The sequence below is a fragment of the Nanorana parkeri genome, unplaced genomic scaffold (assembly GCF_000935625.1).
Source record: "Nanorana parkeri isolate BGI_ZX_2015 unplaced genomic scaffold, ASM93562v1 scaffold1602, whole genome shotgun sequence".
NCBI classification, from domain to species: domain Eukaryota; kingdom Metazoa; phylum Chordata; class Amphibia; order Anura; family Dicroglossidae; genus Nanorana; species Nanorana parkeri.
The window spans coordinates 223254-235285 of NW_017307870.1; the positions used below are offsets into that span (position 1 = coordinate 223254).

The 12032-nt window shown below is 45.7% G+C and overlaps 1 protein-coding gene across 1 annotated transcript; it reads left to right on the forward strand.

Annotated features, from left to right (window-relative positions):
• Positions 1–207: 207 nt before the first annotated feature.
• Positions 208–9828, forward strand: LOC108799010 (elongation of very long chain fatty acids protein 4-like). The gene is made up of 8 exons (XM_018570822.1): positions 208–250; positions 1393–1458; positions 2430–2617; positions 2950–3030; positions 3461–3517; positions 6392–6506; positions 6778–6905; positions 9586–9828. Exons 2-8 carry the CDS (start codon positions 1401–1403, stop codon positions 9754–9756), a joined length of 798 nt encoding a protein of 265 aa, XP_018426324.1. The 5' UTR covers positions 208–250; positions 1393–1400; the 3' UTR covers positions 9757–9828.
• Positions 9829–12032: the final 2204 nt, after the last annotated feature.

Below are 12032 nucleotides of genomic sequence, written 5' to 3' on the forward strand. Positions count from 1 at the left end.
CCAGTCATCTTTAGTCTGCAGATTGATAGAAGTTGAAGTTCAGTAAATCTTTTTTTCTTCTGTCGGAGAGGCTCAGCGCCTCTGAAGGGTTAATATAGTAGGCAGTGTGGGGGGAGGAGCCGGGAGTCTGAGGCCCCTCCCCTCCATTTTTCTCTGTTGTGTAACAAGCTTTCTATTAAAGGAGTCAGCGTGTCATAGAGAAAGCGAGACCCTGACAGCGCCGGTGACCCGGAGTCACCCTCCTCTACAGGTGAGGGGGGAGGGGAGAGATCAACTGAAAAGATGGGATCAGTTACCAGGTGACAGTCAGTCCGCGTCCCTCGCCGGTCACTGATCCCTTTTCCTGTAATTATCCCAGAGATTGCCCGGGGGAGTCGGAACCTCCTGAAGCCGGGTATACATGTATATACTTTATATTGTAGCTGATTGGCTCCAAGCTCCGTTCAGCCGGAGATTTTCAATTATTATGTATTTTATATATTATTATTGGTATTTATATAGCTCTTTACATGCCGCACATTCACATCGGTCCATGCTCCTTCCATCCTCCGGGATGCCGGGTAGAAGGGTGCCGACAGCGGCCGGAATTCGCTCCGTGTGTTCCCACTTCCCGGCTCTATTCACTTCCAGGTGGAGATCCATCTGCAGGAAATGAACGTTTACAATGTATCCAACGACACAACTTCTCAGATTGGATACAATAGGAAAGCGTTAGACTGTATTAGAGGTGTTACAGTGGTCACCAGAACAGGGGGGAAATCTTCCAATGGGGACACCTGTTCGCTGCCTAACGTTCCCCATACACGTTACTATCCGCCCATACATCCAACGTTAGATCTCTGACCACTATGTTCCTCATATAGCCGATCAATGTATCTAATCGTCTCAGCACATGCTTTGTAGATCTAAACATGTGTGGTGAGCATAAAAGAGGATTTCTTTTCACTTCCTGCTGTGTCCCTTGGACAGGAAGTAAGGGTAAGTCTGTCTTATGGGGACACAGACAAATATTCTGGAGGCCCTCACCTTTTTCCCCCTGCTCTGTTCAAAACTCCACTGACCCCTGTCATAGACACTCTGTTATCACCCGACTGAAGCTGCCGATACTTTTAGGAGTAAAGTCCGGTCTGATAATCTTTGTGAATTGACTGTGAGATACAATGTGCAATGCGTTCTTTACCATACATGGGGCCGGATCATGATTGGGGGAGATCTCCTTACTTCCTGTCACTGGGTCACACAGGAAGTGACTGAGACAGAAAAGGCAATAAAATCACTTACTCCATCCAAAAGTAAAATACAATTGTTAACTCCCCTCCCACCTGTACACTGCTCATTGATTGATTGAGAAGCTTCACCATTTGGACTCACAGTATTGTTTGCCACTTGCAGGTTCTGGTATGGCGTCTACCTGGGAGGCCATGAAGGACTTCTATGTCTGGGCTCTGGAGAATGGAGGTAAGACACATCTGCCACTCCCACTGCGGGACAACACCAGTGACAGCTGCCCCTCCCACTGTGGAGTGACACCAGTGACAGCTGCCCCTCCCACTGTGGGGTAACACCAGTGACAGCTGCCCCTCCCACTGTGGAGTGACACCAGTGACAACTGCCCCTCCCACTGTGGGGTAACACCAGTGACAGCTGCCCCTCCCACTGTGGGGTAACACCAGTGACACCTGCCCCTCCCACTGTGGAGTGACACCAGTGACAGCTGCCCCTCCCATTGTGGAGTGACACCAGTGACAGCTGCCCCTCCCACTGTGGAGTGACACCAGTGACATCTGCACCTCCTACTGTGGAGTGACACCATTAACATCTGCCCCTCCCACTGTGGAGTGACACCAATGACAGCTGCCCCTCCCATTGTGGAGTGACACCGGTGACAGCTGCCCCTCCTACTGTGGAGTGACACCAGTGACAGCTGCCCCTCCCACTGTGGAGTAACACCAGTGACAGTTGCCCCTCCCACTGTGGAGTGACACAGGTGACATCTGCCCCTCCCACTGTGGAGTAACACCAGTGACAGTTGCCCCTCCTACTGTGGAGTGACACCGGTGACAGCTTCCCCTCCCACTGTGAAGTGACACCGGTGACAGCTTCCCCTCCCACTGTGGAGTGACACCAGTGACAAATGCACCTCCCACTGTGGTGGACCCAATGGTGTGAGGGCCCTAAACCTGCCTGCAGCATCAGACGGCAGCCGTAGATCCTCCTATACACAATATCGGTCAGGATTGTGATCCTCTAGTCTGACAGAAGCTGCAGAATTGGTGGCCGACACACGGGACCGGTGATCGGTATTCTGGACCTGTGAGATACAAACCAAGATACATTGTATGACACGCAGTTGCTGATTGGTTGCACATTGACTCCTCCCCCCCCCCCAATGGTTGATACACTGACAGCTCTGTCTTTGTGTTTTGCAGACAGTCGGACGGACCCCTGGCTCCTGATTAACTCTCCCGTCCCCATCATCCTCATTTTTGCTGTCTACCTCCTGCTTGTGGCCCTGGGGCCCCGACTTATGGAAGGACGGGAGCCCTATACCCTGCGCTCGGTGCTGCTAGTCTATAATCTCTGCCTGGTGGGCCTGTCTGTCTACATGTTCTATGAGGTAAGGCCGCCCACACACACACCAGACAGTGGTTCCTCTAAGCACCAATTCCCAGCATGCTGGCGGATAATTGTGACTGACAAGGTTCCTCTGGTGTCCTGTAATGGTCTGGCTCCTTGTACAGTAATTGGGCTGTATGACGAATCCTATCAGCCAATCAGAAGCTAGTGTGCAGAAGTCAGATTGTTGGATCATGGTGGAATTCTGGTTGGTTGCTCGGGCTTGTTGCACCTTGTTCTTGTTACGGAGTCTGTCGGCCTCATAGGAAGGTTGTTATCAGTCTCTTTATATCACATGTCTTCAGTGGTGTGTTTTCTTGGTCTTCTCCTCAGTTTCTGGTGACGTCGGTGCTGGCCGGGTACAGCTACTTCTGCCAACCGGTGGACTACAGTAACAGCGAGCTGGGCCTGAGGGTGAGTGAGGCATTCTGGGTATTCTGATCATGGTGTGCACCAGGTGAGATGATTCCTAGAGGTTCGGCCTGGAGGTTCATGAACCAACATTAGAGACATCTCAAACCAAACAGTTTCCATCTTTCTCTTTGTATCTCCATTTGGAAATGTGTTATGAGAGGAAGCTTCTAAAAAAACTGGTTGTACTTCTCATAACAACCAATCAGGTCCTTCCATCCAGTATCTATTGGAGTAAAGGGGGGTGAAGGCGGACTCTGGTTGACTGGTTCCTCCACCACAGTCTCTACATTTTAAGGCTGTATCCTCTTCCCATATGGAACCACCAAAAAAGGGTGCTGGTGTTCCAATGGTCCCAAAGGTCTGGGATTTCTTAGAAGGGTTTGGATGACCTCCTGTGCCCTCTAACTTCTTCTCCTTCTTTCCCTTATAGATGGCCAAAGTATGCTGGTGGTTCTTCTTCTCCAAGGTCATCGAGCTCCTAGACACAGTGAGTATAACAAGAGGACTGCCTGCTCTTTAATGTTTTATGTCCATCTATAGATGATAGATAAGACAGATATTAAGACCTCAAGAGAATGTCCCCAGCCATCAAATGATTACACATCTCTTACCATAGGAGGTTCTGGGTTCTCTTTGGGAGGGCATCCAAGACTTTTGTGTTTCTCCTTGCAAGAACAGATGGAATCTTCCTATGGAAGTTTAATTTGTACCTGGCCCCTCTTAGGGTATATATAAGGGTTGGGCTCCCTAAGAGAGTCAAGTGAGGGACTCTATAGCAGAGAGTATATCTACTTTCTACTGTCTGAACGTATACATGAAGCCTGGGCTTTTCACAGGACCTACCCAAGATATCAAGGCCTTTATCTACCTCTATAGATGTTCTATTGAGGAACTTACCTTGAGAGTTTAGTAAGGTTGATGTTCACATGGAGAGTATCTACAGTCTGGGCAATCTGAGGGTGTCTACTGACTACTGGCCCTCTGGGAGAGGATGTATAACGTATATCTAAAGCCAAGAATTTATTTTGTATAGCAAACACCTGTCAGGTTTGTTTTTAAGCCATTTGGGTCCTACTGAAGAGAATTCGCTTCACTTCTGTAGACAAAACAGAAAGTGGGATGAAAATCTCCCCTCAGATAGTTTTCTCCAGAACAAGTGCCCCACTAGAAGATATATTCTTTATTCCTGTTCTTCAAGTTGTCACCTGTGGTCAGTAGGCACTTTGTCAGAAATGCCTGTTTGTTACCCCTGTGTTGTAATGATTGCCCCTGTGTGCCCCCTTTTGGCATAATTGTCCATTTGTAGTCCATATATTGTCAATATTGCACGAGCGTGCCACTTTTATATCCACAGGTCAGTGCTCTTCTTTTAGCCCCCTTCCCCCCACCCTCCTATAAACTAACATACTTCTAAAGTTCTCAGTTCTGATCATGAGAAATGTATCTGCCTATCCGTGGCCAGAACGTCTTCTGTATGTCTGCTTCTATTTGACATGTATGTGTCGGGCTTACATAAGACAGATAACAGCTGACTGTTCCGTTGTGTAAGCGTTGTACAAAGAGTTCCAAAGTACAAGAGTCTATAGAAAGATACCGAGCTCGGAGCAGAGCCTGACACGTCTGTATCACTCCGGAGGGTCATAAATGCTTCTCTCTCCCACTGTGCCTGATATGAAGCTTCTGAAGTGCAAAGCATGCTGGGAATTTGATGACAACAGCTGATGCTTTAGCTTCATGAATGACTCCTCTGTCTGGGCCATGAATGACGCTTTTCTGTCTCTTTGGCCTCCTACATCCAACAGTTCATTTTTTATATACATTGTGATATTGTGGAGATGTTTGATGGAGATGCCGATGGAGATATTTGATGGAGATGTTTGATGGGGATGTTTGATGGGGATGTTTGATGGAGATATTTGATGGAGATGTTTGATGGGGATGTTTGATGGAGATGTTTGTTGGAGATGTTTGATGGAGATGTTTGATGGAGATGACGATGGAGATGTTTGATGGAGATGCCGATGGAGATATTTGATGGAGATATTGTGGAGATGTTTGATGGAGATGCCGATGGAGATATTTGATGGAGATGTTTGATGGGGATGTTTGATGGGGATGTTTGATGGAGATGTTTGATGGGGATGTTTGATGGAGATATTTGATGGAGATGTTTGATGGAGATGTTTGATGGAGATGTTTGATGGAGATGTTTGATGGAGATGTTTGATGGAGATGTGGATGGAGATGTTCGATGGAGATATTTGATGGAGATGTTTGATGGGGATGTTTGATGGGGATGTTTGATGGAGATGTTTGATGGGGATGTTTGATGGAGATATTTGATGGAGATATTTGATGGAGATGTTTGATGGAGATGTTTGATGGAGATGTTTGATGGAGATGTTTGATGGAGATGTTTGATGGAGATGCCGATGGAGATGTTTGATGGAGATGCCGATGGAATGGAGATGTTTGAGATGGAGATATTATGGAGATGTCGATGGAGATGTTCGATGGAGATATTTGATGGAGATGTTTGATGGGGATGTTTGATGGGGATGTTTGATGGAGATGTTTGATGGGGATGTTTGATGGAGATATTTGATGGAGATATTTGATGGAGATGTTTGATGGAGATGTTTGATGGAGATGTTTGATGGAGATGTTTGATGGAGATGTTTGATGGAGATGCCGATGGAGATGTTTGATGGAGATGCCGATGGAGATATTTGATGGAGATGTTTGATGGGGATGTTTGATGGAGATGTTTAATGGAAATGTTTGATGGAGATGCTTGCTGGGGTTGTTTGATGGAGATGTTTGATGGAGAGGTTTGATGGAGATGTTTGATGGAGATGTTTGATGGAGATGGCTGATGGAGATATGTAATGAAGATGTTTGATGGGGATGGTTGATGTAAATGCTTGATGGAGATCTGTGATGAGGATGTATGATGTAGATGTTTCATGATGAGGATGTATGATGGAGATGTTTCATGAGGATGTATGATGGAGATGTTTGATGGAGATGATTGATGGAGATGTTTGATGTGGATGTTTGATGGAGATGTTTGATGGAGATGTTTGATGTGGATGTTTGATGGAGATGTTTGATGGAAATGCTTGATGTGGATGTTTGATGGAGATGTTTGATGGCGATGTTTGATGTGGATGTTTGATGGAGATGTTTGATGGCGATGTTTGATGTGGATGTTTGATGGAGATGTTTGATGGCGATGTTTGATGGCGATGTTTGATGGCGATGTTTGATGAGGATATATGATGGAGATGTTTGATGGAGATGTTTGATGGAGATGTTTGATAGAGATATCTGATTCATTTCTGTCTCCTTCCCTCTGCAGATCTTTTTCATCATGAGGAAGAAGTTCAGTCAGATCTCCTTCCTCCACGTCTATCATCACGCCACCATGATCTTCAACTGGTGGGCCGGGGTCAAATATGTAGCTGGAGGACAGGGTAAGTATGGTCTGGTCAGCGTCTCTTTGCTGTTTATTTTATTTATTATTGATATTTATATAGCGCCGACAATTTATGTGCCACTTTACATGCCCATCAGTTCCTGCCCTTAAGGAGCTTACAATCCAAGGTCCCTATCTCACATACACACATATAGAGCGGATTTAGTCATCTCTAGAAGGATGGCACCATCTTTGTTCAGGCATCATCCATGGGAGGGTCTATAATAAATTAATATTAAACTGGCATCCCCCCATCTTGTGTTTTGCAGCATTTTTCATCGGCATGTTAAACTCTTTTGTCCACATCTTCATGTACCTGTATTATGGTTTGGCAGTCCTGGGGCCCTCAGTGCAGAAGTACCTGTGGTGGAAACGATACCTGACCATACTGCAACTGGTGAGTAGAGAGATGAGGCTGTGGGACAATAATGGCTCCTCTCATTCTGGTACTGACTGACACAAAGATTTCTAGAGGACTAAACTCCAGAGAACAAGTGAAACTAACCAGTGAGCTAACATTGTCATCCAGCAAATACTGCAGCCGTGCTAGGGTCACGCTATGCTACGTTGTCCTAAAGGCTTGTGTAAGCAATTGGGTTGGTGCTTTCATGTGCAATCAGATTGTATTTTGAGATCACTTTAAAATGTTTCTGAGTTCCATCTCAGTTCCTCCACAGGCACATCAGACTTCCTGATCTGTTGTTTCATTGCCATTGACTTGAATGGGAAGTAAAGCAATTCTGACCCGAACCACATCCCGTGTACACAGGCCGGTTATCTGAGTCCATTGTAATGCCTTGCAGGCAAAATCCAGAAAGCACCTCACATGGTCAATGGAAGTGTTCTTCCTAATCCAATACTGTGAAACATCCTCCCTTCCTGGATCACCACTCCAACTTCTCTCTAGTCGAAATAGGAGCAATATTTGGGTCCCGTGACTTGGTTCCGGCGGCTCTTCACTGAATGGGGGGAGGAATGAGAGGCCCACAATGAGAAATCCATGGGAAAGAAGACTAAATAAAGAGCACCAAGGTCATTGTCTGAAGAGTCCAAAAAGACTTAGGGTTAGGCTGCCATCAATAACGTTTTTTTGGACTCTTGAGACAATCACCTGGTGCTCTTCTTTTTGTTTTCTGACACTTTGTTTCTGTCCTGGAGGCACAACAGGAAGTGAAAGGAAAGCTCTTCATATTAAATTATATTTTGCACAACATGGGGCCGTTATAGTACCAAATGATCAAAATTGTATAAAAAGCATTCAGAGTTTTATCTCGGCAGATCACAAGGATACATGCCGCTACATGCTTTCCTCTCCCTGCTACATATGTATCATTATCGCCTCAAGATGTCTCCTCCCCTCTCATCCGGCTCAGTCTATTCTAGTTGTTGTTGTTGGTATCACAGAAGTAATTATCATTCAGTCTTCCATCCGATACTTGCAGAGAAATGACACCAAACACCTTTCCCAAACAATGAAAGCACGGTGGAGGTAGATCTACAGACCAGCTAATAAAAATGTATCTGACATAAAATCATCATTAGATTCTAAGTCTATAATTCCACCGATGATCTTGTTTATGTCCTCAGCCGGGTCAATCCAACTACACCCAGTTCATAGGGGGAGAGGCTGTAGGGGCATAAAGCTCAATCTTAGTACCTTATGTATGTAGATACATTTTATTACTTCATTATATAATCACCCAACTCACAAGGTCTCATAGTCATAGACAGTATATTATTTGCATGCCAATAAAGATGTCATGGCGTCTCTTACCTAAGCGCGGGTTATAAATCAATGTGCACAAGGGATTGTTACCAGCTTGTCACTATAATGCCCCAAGGAAGACAGAGAAGTTTGAATACACCACCAGCCCTAGACTTCTATACTTACCCAGCCTCATAGTTGACATAAGCGTCACTCTGATTGGTTACCCATGGTCAGCCAGGACCCCATGATCACTGACAACCAGGATTGAGAGCCACCAGCTCACACTTTGCATGGTTCCTGGCTGTCAGTCCAAGCTTTCAATGTTGGCTGTCAGTGACAGATGGGGTCCTGGCTGGCTCTCAATCCCATCCTCCCATCCCATCCTGAGTCCCTCAGCTGGGACTCCGTCTGTCACTGAGAGCCAACTGCCATTAAATGTGTGAGCTGCCGGCTCTGGATTTGTTTTCTCTTGGGTGGGGGCAACCTCTAGTAAAATATCCTTGACATGTTTAGTATATCTATATATACAGTATACTGTACACCGGTGAGTCATAACATTATGACCACCCGTTGGGAGGGCATAGACGCCACCAGACCGCTGAAGGTATACTGTGGAACCTGGCACCAAGCTGTTAGTAGCAGATCCTTTAAGTCCTGTAAGTTGCGACGTGTGGCCTCCTTGACTCCACATCTGCATCAATGAGCCTTGGCCGCCCATGACCCTTTGCTGATTTTCCTTCCTTGGACCACTTTTGCTCAGTCCTGACCACTGCAGACTTGGAACAACCCACAAGAGCTGCAGCTTCGGAGTTCCTCTGACCCAGTCGTCTAGAATCACAATTAGGCTCTTGTCAAAGTCCCTCAAATCCTCACACTTGTCCATTGTCTCTGCTTCCAACACATCAACTCCAGGGACAAAATGTTCACTTCCTGCCCAATATATACCCCCACTTCCAGGTGTCATTGTTATATACACATAATCAGTATATATGTTCGGAGGGGGGAGGGGGACCATAGTTGCTCCTTAGATATACAGGTTATTGCTTTTACGCTCCTTTCTCTAACTACATGTCTGTCAGATGCGCTAACTGCAAGCTGCCACTAGAGGGAGACTCTACAATGCAATTGAATGTACAATTTGTAAAAGACAAGTAGAAAACATGGAGCTGCAACACTATGAAAATGTAAAGTCATATAAAAATGATTTTTACTCCAATAATACAGTAAGCTGAAAATGGAATAATAACTGAAAATATAAGTCACAAACAGCAGCGAGTTTCATTAGTGCAGATCTGTGACCGTTGCTCATAGGTGGTACTATAGGCAGCTCTCAGTAGGTTATGTTGTAATGCCGTTTTTATCTCTGCAGACGCAGTTTGTGGCAATCGCTTTCCACTCCGGCTACAACCTCTTCACAGACTGTCCATTCCCTGACGGGTTCAACGGAGCCGTCTTTGCCTATATCATTTCCCTCCTCATCCTTTTCCTCAACTTCTACTACCAGACCTACATCCGCCGGCCCCACAAGAAGACGCTGTGAAGAATTCCCCGCCTCTGAAGAATTCCCCGCCTCTGAAGAAGAGGATGCCCCTCCCATGCGGAGCAGAACACAACTGTGTCGAGAGGAAAAAGATGGGAGCGATGTGAGGAGGGGAGAAATACAGAACAGGGACCAAAGACAGCCGGAACATAACTAAGGGCCTACACGAGGGTCGTGTAATCACATATACAGAACTGAGGGACCACTAAACTTCTGGAGGAATATTGTGTGAGAGCACAGTGCAGGGGCCACACACGTGCTGGATACTACTAGATGATCAAGTAGAATCCGGGGAGATACACTATTACTTTTATCTTCCACAAGCTTATTCAGTGAGAACATTCACTGTCTCTGTATCATTAGCAGTGACTGATGAAGCTTATGAAGGGGCCAATACCCACCTACATTCTCTACCACCCCCTACCTGACCCCCAACATGGCACTGGTGCAATGCATGTTGGGAGTTGTAGTTTTAAGTCATTGATGTGAGAATCAAAGGAGCCAGATGGAAAATTATCAGCTGAACTGTGACAGCGGTCATTGTTTCAGGTCCAAATACAATAGCCAACGGGGAGACTCCTCCGTCCATGCGTGATTGGGGGAATCGCCTGATTTTGAAGTGTGAATGGCCAGCCTAAATGTAAAGCAACAAGTACTGTAGAGTCACTGACCCCATACCTGGTATTTCCTGCTTCCTCCTCGGGCAGACACCTATAGAAGAATCAGGAGAATACTCTTCGTCAGCAGTTTTTCTTTTATTTATAAGCACAATAAAAGAGGATATTTCTCCTGGCCGTTGATGTTCTGATGATTTCCTGACCTCATATCACTGTTTGCCTTACCCTGTATTCTGTATTTATTTAAAGACCAAAGACAATTAAAATGAATTAAAATGTAGATCTGCTTCCACGTAACATTGTTCCCGAATATAATGTGTAGATACGTTTTCCTCTCTGACACTCTTATGATGCCATATTTATTTCAGGATGTGGCCACTAGAGGGCGCACCAACCTCTATTCCTGAATGGCGGTAAGGATGAGTGTCCTTGGGTGTCAGACGCCTAAAGTGAAATACTTCTATCAAGTATTTTGGGTGTTTACTGTTCCCTTCTGGTGACTTGATATGTATATAAACAAAGAGAAGTTCAGCCAAAAAGGAAATGCTACAATTCAAAGAGACAATAGAATGAACGCCAAGAGCAGCGGTGAACCAGGTGAACACAGCTACTTCCATCCAGCTAAATATTTAAAGGAGAACTATGGGGTTAAGGCATTTCCCCATAGTTCTCCTTAGGGTAACAGGAGGACACAAACTAGCGTCCTCCCGTCACCCTAAGCTCAGTATACCGCGAGCTACAGCTCTCTATATACTGAGACACCGCAGCCGGAGCAGGTCCCGACATCGATGTCGAGATCTGCCCAGCTGCGTGAGTGACAGCTGGCTCTGCCTATCTAGAGGCAGAGCCAGCCGTACCCGCCCTCGTCCGTTCCGCCCGTCCGCGCTGAGGCTCTCGGGATAGACTACAATCTCATGTTTAGTTTACTCATTTGTATTGAGATTGTAGTCCATCCCGGGAGTGAGCTTGCATCTGATGTCACTGGTTACAAGGAGCTTGTTGGGAGAATAGGGAAGACCTGCCCAAAAGTACTACATAAAGCTTGCTTACTCTTGTTGCGATGGATCATACGGGCTCGTTCACACCTGAATAGGCATCATGACCCGAATCATAATGCACGCTACTGCAAAGCCCGATATATTCACTGTGGATGTACATTGCAATGTAAAACTAATTGAAACCCAACAAAAACGTACAATGCACTAGAGATGTAAGCCGGCAAAAAATACGTTTAGTTTCCTTTCGGATGTTTCGTTATTTTGTTTTTTGGGATTCGGGTCTGAAAGTCAATTCGTTTCGGCATTCAGATTTGGAGGAATCCGAATTTTCGCTAATTTCGGATAAGTTAAATGATCATTACGAATGAAAATTTGTTGCAGAAAAGTGACATTAAGGGCTAGTTCACACCAAGCGCGGAGCAGGTGCAGAGCAGAGCAGTTGCAGACCGGATCAAAACTGCGTCCAATGTATTCCTATGGTATTTTTAGCTCCAGTTCACATCGCAGCGTGCGGATCCAGAGCAGGTAAAAAAACTGCAGCAGGACCTATTTTACCTGCTCTGGATCTGCTCTGGATCTGCAAATGCATCAAAAACGCATGCAAATGCCTGGAACGCACTGAAAGCCCATGTTAAACTAAAAAAAAAAAACGTTTTTTTTT